At 40.6% G+C, this 17,956-nt stretch overlaps 1 protein-coding gene across 1 annotated transcript in view; it reads right to left on the bottom strand.

Annotated features, from left to right (window-relative positions):
• abce1 (ATP-binding cassette, sub-family E (OABP), member 1) overlaps positions 1-17,956 on the bottom strand; it is a 40,528-nt gene that overhangs the window by 2,869 nt on the left and 19,703 nt on the right. The window contains exons 8-17 of the mRNA XM_061709729.1: positions 17,699-17,795; positions 17,520-17,609; positions 16,801-16,922; positions 13,961-14,085; positions 9,562-9,658; positions 9,402-9,461; positions 9,257-9,315; positions 6,986-7,096; positions 6,748-6,890; positions 491-613 (exon numbers count right to left, since the gene is read on the bottom strand). Of these exons, the coding sequence (XP_061565713.1) occupies positions 491-613; positions 6,748-6,890; positions 6,986-7,096; positions 9,257-9,315; positions 9,402-9,461; positions 9,562-9,658; positions 13,961-14,085; positions 16,801-16,922; positions 17,520-17,609; positions 17,699-17,795 (1,027 nt within the window). The remainder of the gene's footprint in view (positions 1-490; positions 614-6,747; positions 6,891-6,985; positions 7,097-9,256; positions 9,316-9,401; positions 9,462-9,561; positions 9,659-13,960; positions 14,086-16,800; positions 16,923-17,519; positions 17,610-17,698; positions 17,796-17,956) is intronic.

Below are 17,956 nucleotides of genomic sequence, written 5' to 3'. Positions count from 1 at the left end.
TTATTTGTTTAAGTAGAAACCACAGTAAAAAATATCTTGCTTGATCTACTTTTAAAAAATTAAGGCAACTTTTTCGCATGAGATTTTTATGTAGATCAAGAAAAACTAGTCTTTTTATAAACTACTTAATTTTTAGTATGTACAAAATTCATTTGCAAGTAAAGTCACCTTAATTTTTTTATTTTTTTTTTGTCTTTTCCTTTTTTTTATTTTCTTTTCTTTTTAAATTCAACTTAATTTTGATAAATAAAGTGAACTTAATTTTGATAAAGTAAACTTAACACAATTAAACTGACTGTACTTGCAAAATGTATTATTTACATACTAAAAGTTAAGTAGTTTATACAAGGACTAGTCTTTCTTGATCTCCATAATAAACGTATTTGTGTTAAGTAGATCAGTGTTAGCGTGTTTTATTTGTTTTGAGTAGATCAGTGTTAGCGTGTTTTATTTGTTTTAAGTAGATATTTGTATCAGCGTGTCGTCTCACGTGTTGGCCGCCGTGGTCCTGGAGGGAATCCCGTCAAACACGATGACGCGGTCGGCCAGGTACGTGGCCATGATGAAGTCGTGCTCCACCACAAACGCCGTCTTCTTGGCGTGGAGGATGTACCTGCAACGATCATTACAGTCAGAAACAAACATCCACCGGGGCTGAAACAACTCCACAAATAATTCATTCCATTACAACAAATGGAGGAACGTTCTCTGCCTCCAGGAACGGTTTCATTCTGCAGCTCAAAGCTGCTGTTTCTCCCGGACTACGGTTAAACCGGGTCAACGCGCTGACGACACACAGGGAGAGGAGGAAGAACTAAACTAAATTAAACTAAAAGAAAGGAAGAAACGCATCAGAAAGAAACGCGAAAGAAAGAAAGAAAGAAACGCCAAAGAAAGAAAGAAAGAAAGAAAGAAAGAAACGCAAAAGAAAGAAAGAAACGCGAAAGAAAGAAAGAAACGCAAAAGAAAGAAAGAAAGAAAGGCGAAAGAAAGAAAGAAAGAAAGAAACGCAAAAGAAAGAAAGAAAGAAACGCAAAAGAAAGAAACGCAAAAGAAAGAAAGAAAGAAACGCAAAAGAAAGAAAGAAAGAAAGAAACGCGAAAGAAAGAAAGAAAGAAACGCAAAAGAAAGAAAGAAAGAAAGAAGAAAGAAAGAAACGCGAAAGAAAGGCGAAAGAAAGAAAGAAAGAAACGCATCAGAAAGAAACGCGAAAGAAAGAAACGTGAAAGAAAGAAAGAAAGAAACGCATCAGAAAGAAACGCGAAAGAAAGAAACGTGAAAGAAAGAAAGAAAGAAACGCGAAAGAAAGAAAGAAACGCGAAAGAAAGAAAGAAAGAAAGAAACAAGAAAGAAAGAAAGGCGAAAGAAAGAAAGAAACAAGAAAGAAACGTGAAAGAAAGAAACGTGAGAGAAAGAAACGCGAAAGAAAGAAACGCGAAAGAAAGAAAGAAAGGCGAAAGAAAGAAAGAAAGAAAGAAAGAAACGCATCAGAAAGAAACGCGAAAGAAAGAAACGTGAAAGAAAGAAAGAAAGAAACGCGAAAGAAAGAAAGAAACGCGAAAGAAAGAAAGAAACGCGAAAGAAAGAAAGAAAGAAACAAGAAAGAAAGAAAGGCGAAAGAAAGAAAGGCGAAAGAAAGAAAAAGAAAGAAACGTGAAAGAAAGAAAGAAAGAAACGCATCAGAAAGAAACGTGAAAGAAAGAAACGCGAAAGAAAGAAAGAAAGAAACGCGAAAGAAAGAAAGAAACGCGAAAGAAAGAAAGAAAGAAAGAAAGAGCGAAAGAAAGAAACGTGAAAGAAAGAAAGAAAGAAACGCGAAAGAAAGAAACGCGAAAGAAAGAAACGCGAAAGAAAGAAACGCGAAAGAAAGAAAGAAAGAAAGAAAGAAAGAAGGAGCGAAAGAAAGAAACGTGAAAGAAAGAAAGAGCGAAAGAAAGAACTCGATAAATCGAGCAGGATGAACTAAACTAAATTAAACTAAAAGAAAGGAAGAAACGCATCAGAAAGAAAGAAAGAAAGAAAGAAAGAAAGGCAAAAGAAAGAAAGAAAGAAAGAAAGAAACGCGAAAGAAAGAAAGAAAGAAAGAAAGAAAGAAAGAATGAAAGAAAGAAAGAAAGAAAGAAGGAGCGAAAGAAAGAAACGTGAAAGAAAGAAAGAGCGAAAGAAAGAACTCGATAAATCGAGCAGGATGAACTAAACTAAATTAAACTAAAAGAAAGGAAGAAACGCATCAGAAAGAAAGAAAGAAAGAAAGAAAGAAAGAAAGGCAAAAGAAAGAAAGAAACGCGAAAGAAAGAAAGAAAGAAAGAAAGAAAGAAAGAAACGCAAAAGAAAGAAAGAAAGAAAGGCGAAAGAAAGAAACGCAAAAGAAAGAAAGAAAGAAAGGCGAAAGAAAGGCGAAAGAAAGAAAGAAAGAAACAAGAAAGAAAGACACAAGAAAGAAAAAGAAATGTGAAAGAAAGAAAGAAAGAAACGCATCAGAAAGAAACGCGAAAGAAAGAAAGAAACGTGAAAGAAAGAAAGAAAGAAACGCGAAAGAAAGAAAGAAACGCGAAAGAAAGAAAGAAACGCGAAAGAAAGAAAGAAACGCAAAAGAAAGAAAGAAAGAAAGAAAGAAACAAGAAAGAAAGGCGAAAGAAAGGCGAAAGAAAGAAAGAAACAAGAAAGAAAGAAACAAGAAAAAGAAAGAAACGTGAAAGAAAGAAAGAAAGAAACGCATCAGAAAGAAACGCGAAAGAAACGCGAAAGAAAGAAAGAAACGCAAAAGAAAGAAAGAAAGAAAGAAACGCGAAAGAAAGAAAGAAAGAAAGAAAGAAAGAAAGAAAGAAAGGCAAAAGAAAGAAAGAAAGAAAGAAACGCGAAAGAAAGAAAGAAAGAAACGCAAAAGAAAGAAAGAAAGAAAGGCGAAAGAAAGAAAGAAAGAAAAAAGAAAGAAAGAAAAAAGAAAGAAAGAAAGGCGAAAGAAAGGCGAAAGAAAGAAAGAAAGAAAGAAACAAGAAAAGACACAAGAAAGAAAAAGAAAGAGACGTGAAAGAAAGAAAGAAAGAAAGAAAGAAAGAAAGAAACGCATCAGAAAGAAACGCGAAAGAAAGAAACGTGAAAGAAAGAAAGAAAGAAAGAAACGTGAAAGAAAGAAAGAAAGAAAAAAGAAAGAAAGAAAGGCGAAAGAAAGAAAGAAAGAAACAAGAAAGAAAAAGAAAGAAACGTGAAAGAAAGAAAGAAAGAAACGCATCAGAAAGAAACGCGAAAGAAAGAAACGTGAAAGAAAGAAAGAAAGAAAGAAACGCAAAAGAAAGAAAGAAAGAAAAAAGAAAGAAAGAAAGGCGAAAGAAAGGCGAAAGAAAGAAAGAAAGAAACAAGAAAGAAAAAGAAAGAAACGTGAAAGAAAGAAAGAAAGAAACGCATCAGAAAGAAACGCGAAAGAAAGAAACGTGAAAGAAAGAAAGAAAGAAACGCGAAAGAAAGAAAGAAACGCGAAAGAAAGAAAGAAAGAAACAAGAAAGAAAGAAAGGCGAAAGAAAGAAAAAAACAAGAAAGAAACGTGAAAGAAAGAAACGTGAAAGAAAGAAACGCGAAAGAAAGAAACGCGAAAGAAAGAAAGAAAGGCGAAAGAAAGAAAGAAAGAAAGAAAGAAACGCATCAGAAAGAAACGCGAAAGAAAGAAACGTGAAAGAAAGAAAGAAAGAAACGCGAAAGAAAGAAAGAAACGCGAAAGAAAGAAAGAAACGCGAAAGAAAGAAAGAAAGAAACAAGAAAGAAAGAAAGGCGAAAGAAAGAAAGGCGAAAGAAAGAAAAAGAAAGAAACGTGAAAGAAAGAAAGAAAGAAACGCATCAGAAAGAAACGTGAAAGAAAGAAACGCGAAAGAAAGAAAGAAAGAAACGCGAAAGAAAGAAACGCGAAAGAAAGAAAGAAAGAAAGAGCGAAAGAAAGAAACGTGAAAGAAAGAAAGAAAGAAACGCGAAAGAAAGAAACGCGAAAGAAAGAAAGAAAGAAAGAAAGAATGAAAGAAAGAAAGAAAGAAAGAAAGAAGGAGCGAAAGAAAGAAACGTGAAAGAAAGAAAGAGCGAAAGAAAGAACTCGATAAATCGAGCAGGATGAACTAAACTAAATTAAACTAAAAGAAAGGAAGAAACGCATCAGAAAGAAAGAAAGAAAGGCAAAAGAAAGAAAGAAAGAAAGAAAGAAACGCGAAAGAAAGAAAGAAAGAAAGAAAGAAACGCAAAAGAAAGAAAGAAAGAAAGGCGAAAGAAAGAAACGCAAAAGAAAGAAAGAAAGAAAGGCGAAAGAAAGGCGAAAGAAAGAAAGAAAGAAACAAGAAAGAAAGACACAAGAAAGAAAAAGAAATGTGAAAGAAAGAAAGAAAGAAACGCATCAGAAAGAAACGCGAAAGAAAGAAAGAAACGTGAAAGAAAGAAAGAAAGAAACGCGAAAGAAAGAAAGAAACGCGAAAGAAAGAAAGAAACGCGAAAGAAAGAAAGAAACGCAAAAGAAAGAAAGAAAGAAAGAAAGAAACAAGAAAGAAAGAAAGGCGAAAGAAAGGCGAAAGAAAGAAAGAAACAAGAAAGAAAGAAACAAGAAAAAGAAAGAAACGTGAAAGAAACGTGAAAGAAACGCATCAGAAAGAAAGAAACGCAAAAGAAAGAAAGAAAGAGAGAAACGCGAAAGAAAGAAAGAAAGAAAGAAACGCGAAAGAAAGGCAAAAGAAAGAAAGAAAGAAAGGCAAAAGAAAGAAAGAAAGAAAGAAACGCGAAAGAAAGAAAGAAAGAAACGCAAAAGAAAGAAAGAAAGAAAGGCGAAAGAAAGAAAGAAAGAAAAAAGAAAGAAAGAAAAAAGAAAGAAAGAAAGGCGAAAGAAAGGCGAAAGAAAGAAAGAAAGAAAGAAAGAAAGAAACAAGAAAAGACACAAGAAAGAAAAAGAAAGAGACGTGAAAGAAAGAAAGAAAGAAAGAAAGAAAGAAACGCATCAGAAAGAAACGCGAAAGAAAGAAACGTGAAAGAAAGAAAGAAAGAAAGAAACGTGAAAGAAAGAAAGAAACGCGAAAGAAAGAAAGAAACGCGAAAGAAAGAAAGAAACGCGAAAGAAAGAAAGGCGAAAGAAAGAAAGAAACAAGAAAGAAAGAAACAAGAAAGAAAAAGAAAGAAAGACACAAGAAAGAAAAAGAAACGTGAAAGAAAGAAACGCGAAAGAAAGAAAGAAACGCGAAAGAAAGAAAGAAACGCGAAAGAAAGAAAGAAACGCGAAAGAAAGAAACAAGAAAGAAAGAAAGGCGAAAGAAAGGCGAAAGAAAGAAAGAAACAAGAAAGAAAGAAACAAGAAAAAGAAAGAAACGTGAAAGAAAAAGAAAGAAACGCATCAGAAAGAAACGCGAAAGAAACGCGAAAGAAAGAAAGAAAGAAACGCGAAAGAAAGAAAGAAAGGCGAAAGAAAGGCGAAAGAAAGAAAGGCGAAAGAAAGAAAGAAAGAAACAAGAAAGAAAGACACAAGAAAGAAAAAGAAAGAGACGTGAAAGAAAGAAAGAAAGAAACGCATCAGAAAGAAACGCGAAAGAAAGAAACGTGAAAGAAAGAAAGAAAGAAACTTGAAAGAAAGAAAGAAACGCGAAAGAAAGAAAGAAACGCGAAAGAAAGAAAGGCGAAAGAAAGGCGAAAGAAAGAAAGAAACAAGAAAGAAAGAAAGAAACAAGAAAGAAAAAGAAAGAAAGAAAGAAAGAAAGAAACGCATCAGAAAGAAACGTGAAAGAAACGCGAAAGAAAGAAACGCGAAAGAAAGAAAGAAACGCGAAAGAAAGAAAGAAACGCGAAAGAAAGAAAGAAAGAAAGAAAGAAAGAAAGAAAGGAGCGAAAGAAAGAAACGTGAAAGAAAGAAAGAAACGCGAAAGAAAGAAAGAAAGAAGGAGCGAAAGAAAGAAACGTGAAAGAAAGAAAGAGCGAAAGAAAGAACTCGATAAATCGAGCAGGATGAACTAAACTAAATTAAACTAAAAGAAAAGAAGAAACGCATCAGAAAGAAACGCGAAAGAAACGCAAAAGAAAGAAAGAAAGAAACGCGAAAGAAAGAAAAAAAGAAAGAAACGCAAAAGAAAGAAAGAAAGAAACGCAAAAGAAAGAAAGAAAGAAACGCAAAAGAAAGAAAGAAAGAAACGCAAAAGAAAGAAAGAAAGGCGAAAGAAAGAAAGAAACAAGAAAGAAAGAAACGCGAAAGAAAAAGAAAGAAACGTGAAAGAAAGAAAGAAAGAAAGAAACGCGAAAGAAAGAAAGAAACAAGAAAGAAAGAAAGGCGAAAGAAAGAAAGAAACAAGAAAGAAAGAAACAAGAAAGAAAAAGAAAGAAACGTGAAAGAAAGAAAGAAAGAAAGAAAGAAACGCATCAGAAAGAAACGTGAAAGAAACGCGAAAGAAAGAAAGAAACGCGAAAGAAAGAAAGAAAGAAAGAAACGCGAAAGAAAGAAAGAAAGAAAGAAAGAAAGAAAGAAACGCGAAAGAAAGAAAGAAACGTGAAAGAAAGAAGGAGCGAAAGAAAGAAAGAAATAAACGCGAAAGAAAGAAAGAAAGAAAGAAACGTGAAAGAAAGAAAGAGCGAAAGAAAGAACTCGATAAATCGATGGAATTTTCAGTAGAATACTGGATTACTAAAATATCCGATAGCTACTCCACCCACTAAAAACGTGTTCATGGCCGTTGGCTCTGCCCCCTGGAACTTGGCTCCGCCCCCTGTACCTGAGCCGACCAATCAGGGGCCGGGACTCACCTCTTGATGACTCTGGCGGCCATGAGTCGCTGCTCCGAGTCCAGGTAGGCGGACGGCTCGTCGATCAGGTAGACGTCGGCCGGCTTCCCCAGACACAGCGTGAGCGCCACTCTCTGCAGCTCTCCCCCCGACAGGTTCTGCACCTGTAGGAGGACGGGGCGGTTAGAACACACGGACCCGTTAGAACACACGGACCCGCAGTTACAACAACCGGGTTCTGGTCCGGACCGGTTCTTACGTCCTGGTCGATGATGCTCTCGATCTGCAGCGGCTTCATGCAGTCGGTGATGAACTGGGGGTGAGTGTAGGCGTCTCGGATCTTCTCGTGCAGCAGAGCCCGCACGCTGCCCTGTGGACATTAGCATTAGAGGTTAGCATGTCGCTAGCAGGGACGGAGGTTAGCATGTCGCTAGCAGATGCTAAAGTTAACAGACGCCCGGTTTCACCAGGCTAAATGCTAACAGTTGCTAACAGACGCCTGATTTCCATCACGCTCACAGACGCTAATGCTAACAAGCGCTCGGTTTCACCACGCTAACAGACGCTAACAAACTATAATACTTGTTATCTACTGTTTAATTGTGTCTTGCCGCTTTTAATGTTGAAACCCGGAGACTGTTGGGGGGGGGTGTTGATAAGAGGGAGGGGCCGAGGAAGGCGTTGAGTTGAGGGAGGTGTGTTTTATCAGTAAGTGTGTGTGTAGCGATGTGTCCGTGAACACCGCCCATAGCTTCTCCTCAGCCAATGTCCTTGGTGTTAGCAGGCGGCTCGGTACAGTTCTGAAAACAGGGTCCACAGGTGTTCCTGGGAGAGGGGAGGGCTAGTGGGGGCAGAGCCACTTGTTTACATTCCACCAGGGAGATTGTGACCAGAGCGATCGGCCAAAAAATGCCAGATTATAGGATCAACAATTGTATTAAAGAGCAGGCAGCCTCAGTAATTTTCCGTCTGCCTTCAGTCTCTGGTTCATCAATGGTGACTCCAATCAGACGAATTTGTGATCACTTCCCGCCAAGCTGAGCTTCCAACTTCTCCAGGGTTTTGTCCATCTTGCCAATGAGCTCAAAGACTGCCGCTAGCCTGCGACTCTCTTCGAGAATGTTACGTATGAGGAGAGGAGAGGAAAGGAGCCGCTGTGCCCCGGGCTGCGCAGAGCATACGGCGTAGGTTACGCGGCGACGGGCGCCGTACGCCGTACCCTACGCTGTAGGCTCTGCGTCGATTTAACGCGGAACAGGCGTTAACCTAACCGGCGGGCAGGCAGAAATTCCGACATTTTTAGATCAAATTTCTTAACAGGCGTTATTTGGATAAACCGAGCCCAGGTTGGGGATCTTAAAGGTTACTTTACCTGAAAAAATATTAAAACTTAATAAAGTGCCATATTAACAGCGCTACAGCTGAAATTAAAACAGCTTTTGGCTCTAAGCTTCCTGATCAGGGTGGGGATGAAAACGAGGGGGAGTAGTGACGTAATGACGTGGGCTCTCTGGCCAGCTGCTGGGCAGCACCAGCTGTGTAAAATCAAACGGTTCTTACTTAGAACCAACCGCGAACCGGCTCTAGCACCAGCACTAGCACCAGCCCGGGAACCAGATTGGTGTAAAAGGGGTATGAAAGAGCCAGAACAGCTGTCGACGACTTACGCGTTTGTCGGTAGACCAGGAATCCCCCTCCTCCAATCAGGAGGATGATCAAGAGAAATCCTGCTATGATAAATCCAATTATGAAGCATCTTCAACGTCTTCAACAGACAGAATCTGGAGGCACAAAGGCTTCCAGAATTTGTAGGAATCCATTGTGTATCCAGAAAGAAATGTCCCATCAGGGCAAGAGGGCTCCCTTACCCCCTGTCTTCTTGTCGCAAAAATGTGGTCAATTGTGCTGAGAGACCAGTTAATCAATTCCATGATTGTAGAATTTCGGAGGAGTGAAAAGGAGAGACTCTGAAGACGAGACAGGACAAAAGCAGTAGCAGGGCAGGCAAATAAGGGAAAGGAGCAGAAAAGCGTCCGCCTTCGTCGAGAGCCGGAAGAACAGACGCTAACAGACGCTAATACTAACTTAGCTAATAATTTGTTATTTACTGTTTAATAGTGTCTTTCTGCTTTTAATGTTGACGTAAAGCACTTTGAATTACCTTGTGTTGAATTGTGCTACACAAATAAACCTGCCTTGCCTACTAACAAACACTAACAACCGCCCGGTTTCCATCACGCTGACAGACTCTAATGCTAACAACTGCTAACAAACACCTGGTTTCACCACGCTACCAGACGCCAACAAACGCTAATACTAACTTTAACTAATACTTATTTACAGTTGAATTGTGTCTTGCCGCTTTTAATGTTTATGTAAAGCACTTTGAATTACCTTGTGTTGAATTGTGCTATACAAATAAACTTGCCTTGCCGACTAACAACCGCTAACAAACGCGGGTTTCCCTTACGCTAACAGACGTGGGTTTCCATCACGCTAACAGACACGGTCCTCCCCCCGAACTGCTCACCTTGAACTTGGGGCTGATGGTCTGAGGTTTGTAGCTGACGTTCAGGATGGGGATGTCACCTGAAACACACGGCGTCCGTCAGACAGTCTCTGTGTTACCGTGGTTACCATGGTTACGCGTACGAGAGAGAGAGAAAAACACCCACCTCCTCCGTCGGGCTTCAGTCCTCCGGCCAGCATCCGGATGAAGGTGGTCTTCCCCGTACCTGCGGATGAAAGCCTCACGTTCACGTAACCCGAACCCCCGGGTGGACCCGGGGGCCCGGGGGGGCTTACCGGACCAGGGCCGGGGGGCCGGGGCCTTACCGTTCTCTCCCAGCATCACCATGATCTCCGAGTCCGTGAACTCCCCTCCCTTGATGTCCAGCGTGAACTCGCCCATCGTCTTGCCCATGTCGGGATACTGAGGGGCAGGAGAGGAAGGTCAGAACCCTAGACACATAAACGTAGACGCCCCACGGAGCTGCTGCAGGGGATTCTGGGTAAAACCATATCTATTTCTCCTCCTCCTTCCATGGAGCTGCTGCGATACGTCAACTTCGCCGCCATATTGGATGTTCAAGACTGCACTGTAAACTAAGTTGGTGAGTGTTTTTGCTACCAGATTTACACCAGACCTCGATGCAGATACTTTGTCCGACTACTTGACAAAACAACTTGGCCATGATGTTAAATGTGAGCGTATTGACACTGTGGGTACCCGATACAGCTCGTTCAAAGTGTGTGCTGAGTGTAATGACGTCATGGAGATGTATAACCCAGAGCTCTGGCCTGAAGGTTGCGTTGTGAGACGCTTCTATGAACCACGCAAAGCAGGGCAAATGGGTGCTGGCAGAGCCAGGCTTACTGTTGGGCCAAATGGGGCTGCGGCAGTGCTGCCCAGCTAATAACATTTAACATTTATGCGGGTTGGATCATATAACTGTCGCGGGCTGCGCCTCGGCAATAATGCAGGAGATAAATGCCGGCGTTCAGTTGTGGATAACTTGCTGAAAAAATGTGACATCCTATGCCTCCAAGAAACGCTGTTACCAAAGCAAGACTTGGGGAAACTGAACTCTTTTAATGACAATTTTCACGGGGCTGGTGAATCCACAACAGATCTTTCCCTGGGGATTGTGAGAGGGAGAATAGCAGGGGGCGTGGCCATCCTCTGGCACAAGAAGTTGGACTCGATGATAAAAGTCATCAGGCTTGAAGCTGACTGGTGTATTGCTGTCCTCATAAAAATGAATGATAAGGAATTTAGCATCCTTAATGTTTATACACCATATGAAGCATTGGCAAACGAGGATGAATATTTAAATCGACTTGCTTTTATAAATTCTTTTATTTCTGAGAACCAAGCCACAAGTGTCTTTGTAGTTGGTGATATGAATGCTGACATATCAGATACAAGTTCTTTGTTTGCAAATCATATGTTGCAGTTCTGTGAAGAACATTATCTAACTGTATCCACTCAAATGTTTTTGCCTGCAGACAGTTTCTCTTACATAAGTGAGGCCTGGCATACCACATCATGGCTTGACCATTGCATTAGCACTGCAGATGCACATGGTATTATAAGAACTATAGAGATTGTCTATGAGGCATCTACCTCTGATCATATTCCTTTTGTCATGACATTGGATTGTGATAGTCTCCCTGAGCTGACTCAGCAGGTGAAAAACTCCTCGAATAATAAAATTGACTGGTCTAAACTCACATATGAGGATAAGCTTTTATACTATGGAAACACTGATGACCTCTTGAGTAGTCTCTGTCTGCCCAAAGATGCTGTTCTGTGCACTGATGTAAATTGTAACCTGAAATCTCATTGTGAGGATCTCTGTGCCTTATATGATGGTATTGTGGGGTCTGTATATGAGGCCAGTAAAAAGCACTGTACCAACTCTGAGAGAAGACACACTATTAAGCCAGGGTGGAACAAACATGTGTCTCACCATCATGCAGAAGCCAAGCGGGCATGTAGGGCTTGGGTCCAGGCAGGCAGACCAAGAGAAGGATCTGTTCTTGATTACAAAAAAGCCACTACTGCTAGATATAAATATGCAGTTCGTTATGTCAATAGAAATGAGCAATTGATGAGAGCAGATTCCATGGCTGAAAAGCTCCTTGGTAACGATGTCACTGGGTTCTGGAAAGGGGTGAAAGCTATTAACAGGGACAATACATCACTACCTTGTACCATAGAGGGGGTTTCCGGTTGTGACAATATAGCTGAACTGTGGAGGCAGCACTATTCTGAGCTTTTTAATTGTGTTAAAAGTGACCCCTACATTTTAGGTAAGATTCCCAGTGGTGATAATGTGCAAATCACCGCCAAAGAGGTGCTACTAGCTATTGCACAGTTAACTGACAACAAGGCATGTGGCTCAGATAAAATTTTAGCAGAACATTTTAAATATGCGAGCCCAAGAGCAGCAATTCTTTTAGCCATTTGTTTTACTAGTTTTATGACCCATGGAGTCCTACCAGACTCTATGTTATCTGTAACTCTGGTCCCTGTCATTAAAAATAAAGCTGGCAAGGTGGGCAGCATGGACAACTACCGACCAATTGCTTTAGCCAGTGTGCTGTCCAAAGTTTTAGAGAGTATTTTATTAAACAGAGTGTCTGCTTATGTACACACTTCTGATAACCAGTTTGGATTTAAGGCTAAACATGGCACTGATCTTTGTATTTATGCTTTAAAAGAGATTGCTGATAGATATAGAAGACATCATTCTTCTGTTTTAATTGGGTTTATAGACGCATCCAAGGCATTTGATCGCATAAACCATCATAAACTGTTTTTAAAATTGAGTCAGAGGGGCGTGCCTGACAGTATTCTTAGGATTCTGGTTTTTTGGTATGCCAATCAGTGCATGCAAATAAAATGGGGGGATGTAGTCTCTGCTCCATTTGGGGTGAGTAATGGAGTCCGTCAGGGTGGCTTACTTTCCCCCTGCCTATTTAATGTGTATATGGATGCTCTATCAGACCAGTTGAAAGGCTGTAAAACAGGTTGTGTGATAGGAAATACTATCATTAATCATCTTATGTATGCAGATGATCTGGCAATCATTTCGCCTTCTAGTGCTGGGTTTCAGGAGCTGCTCGATATATGTTCTGAATATGGGGTGGAATTCAATGTTAGCTATAATGCTAAAAAAAGCTCTGTTATGATTTTTAGAACCAATGGTGATAAGGAACTGGTGTTCCCATCATTTTATTTGTCAGGGAATGTGTTACCTTTTTGTAACACTGTCAAGTATTTGGGCCACATCATCACTGATGATTTTTCGGATGATGAGGATATGTATAGGCAACGGCGTGTTTTATATACACAAGCAAATGTGCTGAAAAGTAAATTTTCCTGGTGTTCTGAAGAAGTTAAAATGAATCTCTTCAGAGCATACTGTACCCCACTCTACACTGCCCCCTTGTGGGTTAAGTTTAAAAAGGCGAGCATCCGCAAACTGCAGGTTGCCTATAATGATTGCCTCCGTATTTTGTTGGGAAAACCCAGGTGGTGTAGTGCGAGTGAGTTATTCTGCCAAATGCGTATAAACACTTTTCATGCTCTGTTGAGAAAACTAATGTATAGATTAATTTGTCGACTGAATGACACACAAAACTCTGTTTTAATGCTGTTGACCAATCCTGGACTGAGTGCTGTGAGATATCAATCAGCAATGTGGAAACACTGGTATGATTGTCTTTTTTAAAATTTGTATGTGTGTTCGTCTTGTTTAAATGGACCCTGAGTCTATTAATAAAGTCTATCTATCTATCTAATACAAGTAAATGGACTTATTTTCATAAAGCGCCTTTCTACAAAGAAATGTACGTTTTACGTCTCATTTATTCATTCACACACGCACTAATATACTTGGGAAACAGTTAGGCACCAAATATAATATATTTAATTTTCTCAGATGGCAAAAATAAGAACTTTATTGATCCCACATAGGAGTAATTCATGTTATATCAGCTATAGAGAACAAGGTAGTGCCGAAAAACAATATATATCCCCCCTCATAAAAATAAGAAAAATAGAGAAACCTATTTTCTCATCAATAAAACAAATTTTTAATTTTTCAAATAACAAAATAACATTTGAACCATTTTTCTAGACAATAAAAAAAACATATTTGAACCATTTTTCAGACAATAAAATACCTGAAAAAAAAAAAAAAAAAATCAGAAAAATGGTTCAAATATGTTGTTTTGTTACTTGAAAAATTTTAAATATGTTTATGTAAAATATGCTTTGTTGATGAGAAAATATGTTTCTCTATTTTTATTATTTTTGTGAGGGGGATATATATTGTTTTTCGGCACTACCTTGTTCTCTATAGCTGATATAACATGAATTACTCCTATGTGGGATCAATAAAGTTCTTATTTTTGCCATCTGAGAAAATTAAATATATTATATTTGGTGCCTAACTGTTTCCCAAGTATATTAGTGCGTGTGTGAATGAATAAATGAGACGTAAAACGTAAATTTCTTTGTAGAAAGGCGCTTTATGAAAATAAGTCCATTTACTTGTATTAGTTTACAGCGCAGTCTTGAACATCCAATATGGCGGCGACGTTGACGTATCAGCAGCTCCATGGAAGGATACGTATATATATGTCTACGTTTATACATCTATGGTGTCAGCGCTCGGCGGGGCGAGGGACGGGGAGTGATAGAGTGAAGGGGGCGTGGTCTGACCTGGTAGTGCCGGAGCCGCTTCACCTCCTCCTCGTTGGCCGTCTCCGCCACCTTGAAGACCAGCGAGGTCTCGCGGAACCGCAGGTTCTCCGTGGGGACGTATCCGTCCAGGAAGATGTTGATACCTGCAACGGAGAGGGCGCGCGTTACGGCGGCGTTGCCCTGCGTTCACACTGACAAAGCAAAAATCTCCTGACAACTGCATCGCGCTGCTCAGTGGATTCACACTGAAAGCTGCAGTGGGCGGAGCTAAAGCTGCACTGCAGAACTGGAGGGAACAAAGTGCATAAAGTCTAGACCAGGGGTCGGCAAGCCAAAATGTTTTAGAGCCATATTGGACACAAAAAAAAACACAAAAAACAAATATGTCTGGAGCCACAAAAAATGAAAAGTCTTGTGTCAGCCTTAGAATGAAGACAACACATGCTGCATGTTTCTATATTAGTTATAACTGGGGGAAGATTAATTTTTTTCATTATGCACTTCGAGAAAAAAGTCAAAATGTCGAGAAAAAAGTTGAAATGTCGATATTAATGTTGAAGTACAATCTTGAGAAAAAGTCAAAATATTGAGAAAAGTCAAAATTTCTTGAAAAGTCAAAATGTTTAGAAAAAAGTTGAAATAACGAGAAAAGTCAAAATGTCGAGAAAAAAGTCGAAATGTCGAGAAAAAAGTTGAAATGTCGAGATTAATGTTGAAGTACAATCTCGAAGAAAAAAGTCGAAATAGAGAAAAAAGTCGAAATGTTGGGATTAAAAAGGAAAGGAAAATATAAAAAAAGAGAAAAAAAGGAAAAAAGAAAAAAGAAAAGAAAAACAAAGGAAAAAAAAGGTCAAACATTTTTGAAAAAGTTCCAGGAGCCACTAGGGCGGCGCTAAAGAGCTGCATGCGGCGCTAGAGCCGCGGGTTACCGCCCCCTGGTCTACATATATCTATACAGGGATTAAAGCAAAAAAAATATTTTTGACTGAAAAAAATTTTTCACGCCAGTTCATATGCAGTCGCTTCCCAAAGGTTTCAAATAAAAAAGTTAAATGCTGTATTAGCCCTTCTGTTTTCTAATACAGCATTTAAGGTGTAATAAGACTTTTAACCAACACTATTTAAATACTCGAGACCAATAGCATTTTATAGGAGGAAGGTGTTTTTGAGCAGTTTTATTATTGTTAGTTTGCTTCTTTTTTTTTGTCCACATCAATTGGTCATTAAAGCCTTAGGCCTGTTCTCCTAGATCTGAGTCGACCTGGTAAGATACTTCAAGCCTTTATTTGTTATAATTTTGGTGATTATGGCTCAGTTTATGAAAACCCCAAATAAAAAATCTCAAAAAATTTGAATATTTTATGAAATCAATAAAGAATTCAACCATCAAAATTATAACAAATAAAGGTTTAACATGTGTTGCTTTGTATGTATTGAGACTATGTAATATATTAGTTTCACCTTTTAAATTTAAATAAATTTACACCATATTATAATTTTCCAACCTTCACCTGTAGGTTATATTCTACATCTGGGCTGATGTGGAAAAGCATAGCATAGGAGGCTATTTCAGTTACTGGTATGGTTGTCTGTCTGTACAGTCATGCAAGTTCAATGCTATTAAAGCACTTTAAACTTTACATCAAAGCATTTAGTTTTTTCATATAAAATAAATACATTTCTAAGCAGTTTAGACGTTTTGGGGATGTTGACTTTTTTTGGCGCCTGCGCTGCTGAAATCAGGCGTTCCTTATTTTTATTTCTGAAAGGTGGCAACCCGAGAGGGGACCCGCCGGGGGCCCGCGTTAACGGGTCCCCGATGGGCGCCGCAGCTGGGGAGATCCGCGAGAAGGGCCCGGCGCCGCCGCCGACCGCCGTTCCCGATCCCCCCCGCCGGCCCGCCTTCCACGCGGCGCCGGACACCGCCCCGCGAAAGACCCCCGCCCGACGACGCGCGAACGCCGCCTGGACGAAGGCCCCGCGAGGAGGGCCGGGCTGCCGAGCCTCCGGCGGCGGGGAGGGAGGGAGACGGGGCGACTGCTCCCCCAGCCGCGGCTCGAGCCCAGCCCCGCTTCGCACCCCAGCCCGACCGACCCAGCCCTTAGAGCCAATCCTTATCCCGAAGTTACCGCCTCCTCTGCTCTGATTGGCTAATCCAAGGCTCCGGCAGTTTTATTGGTTTACAACAGCGTCAGTTTAATGCCTAACATGATTTAATTGGATAGTCTAACTATACCACAACAAAACTCACATGCAAAGTTTTTTTTGTTTTTTTTTTCCCCCTCATTTTCCAATTGACGGAAATCCGTCCAGAGACGGAGAACTTTAATCCCTGATCTATATAAAGCTGCACATCTTCAGTTTCCTATTTCACCATAGATCACACTTTGGGAAGACTTCTTTATATGTCTGCGTTATTTCCGCGTAGATGATGTAGATGTTTAAACTGTGTTTTGTGATTAATAAAGAACTGTTTTTAATTATTTTGCGTTGGATCAATGTGGCAAATAAAATCGTGAAATGGATGAAATATAGTAATTCCTGATAAAATAAGCGTGTTAGTGACAGCTCTGCTCCTGTACGCATGTGAATGTAAGTTTGTTTCTTCATGAAAGTACAATCTGCATTGAGGCTTCTCGCTTCGGGAATCCCGGTCTGTGATTGGACGCTGCCTCGGCGTCAACGCTGCTCATTTGCATAAAGTTCAGATTTTTCAACTTCAAATTGACGCTCTGGACGCCTCCGACGCCTCTCGGGGCAGGCTTTCATAGAAAATGAATGGCAGCCGGGCCTATGATGCCTGTGACGCCTTCAGTGTGACTCCAGGGTTACGGCGGTGCAGGTTGGGGGGGAATTACCTTCCCGGACGCTGAAGGGCATGGTGACGACCCCGTAGGCGCTGGGGACGCCGTACAGGCAGCAGATGAAGTCGGACAGGTAGTCCAGCACGCTCAGGTCGTGCTCCACCACGATGATGTACCTGCACAAACACACCCGTTACCCGGACGGAAACACGGTTTAATATTTAACAGCCAGACTGGATATGTGTTGCAGATATACGCAATTCCATTCTTCCTAGTCAAAAGGAGCATTTCAGAAATCTACTATTACATTCTTCCTGTCCACAACGTCATTCTGCCATTCATGTGTGGTGTTTCCAACTACAGATACCTACAATTCAGTTGCAGATATCTGCAATGTGAATTATTACGGATATCTGCAACTGAATTACGACTAGCTGTAATTCCAGTTTCAGATATCTACTATTTAATTCTGACTAGTCCTGATTCCAGTTCAAGATATGTTTAATTCCCCTCAATTCAAGAATTTAGTTCACTTCAGAGTGTTACCTTTCAAAAGAGACCAAAACCATCCATGTACTTCAAACGGTTCAGCTTTCAATTTACTTTGGGCAAAACTTGGATAGACGTTTTGGGCAACTTTTACAAGTGCGGGAACAGGTTAAATGTTAAAACGGCTGGCCATAGACCCGTGAGCCCGGGACGTGGGCGGGGCCGGGACGTGGGCGGAGCCGGGACGTGGGCGGGGCCGGGACGTGGGCGGAGCCGGGACTTACCTGTCGGGCGTGATGAGTGAGCGGATGGTGATGGCAGCCTTCAACCTCTGCTTCACATCCAGGTAGCTGGACGGCTCGTCGAACATGAAGCTGCAGAAGAAGAAGAGAAGCGTTCAGCTCGGAGGGGGCGGGGCTTGGGGGGATGGGGCGGGGCTTTGAGGGGGCGGGGCTTTGCTCACATGTCAGCCCTCTGGATGCAGACGACGGCGCAGGCGAACCGCTGCAGTTCTCCCCCGGAAAGATCCTCCACGTTCCGCTCCCTCAGGTGACTCAGATCTGGAGACAGTTACCACGCTAATGCTAATGCTAACTCAGATCTGGAGACAGTTACCACGCTAATGCTAACTCAGATCTGGAGACAGTTACCACGCTAATGCTAACTCAGATCTGGAGACAGTTACCACGCTAATGCTAACTCAGATCTGGAGACAGTTACC

This window comes from Cololabis saira, chromosome 20, assembly GCF_033807715.1.
Source record: "Cololabis saira isolate AMF1-May2022 chromosome 20, fColSai1.1, whole genome shotgun sequence".
In the NCBI taxonomy this organism is placed as follows: Eukaryota; Metazoa; Chordata; class Actinopteri; order Beloniformes; family Belonidae; genus Cololabis; species Cololabis saira.
Note: the sequence above shows the minus strand (reverse complement) of the source record. Positions and strands in the feature narration are given on the sequence as shown.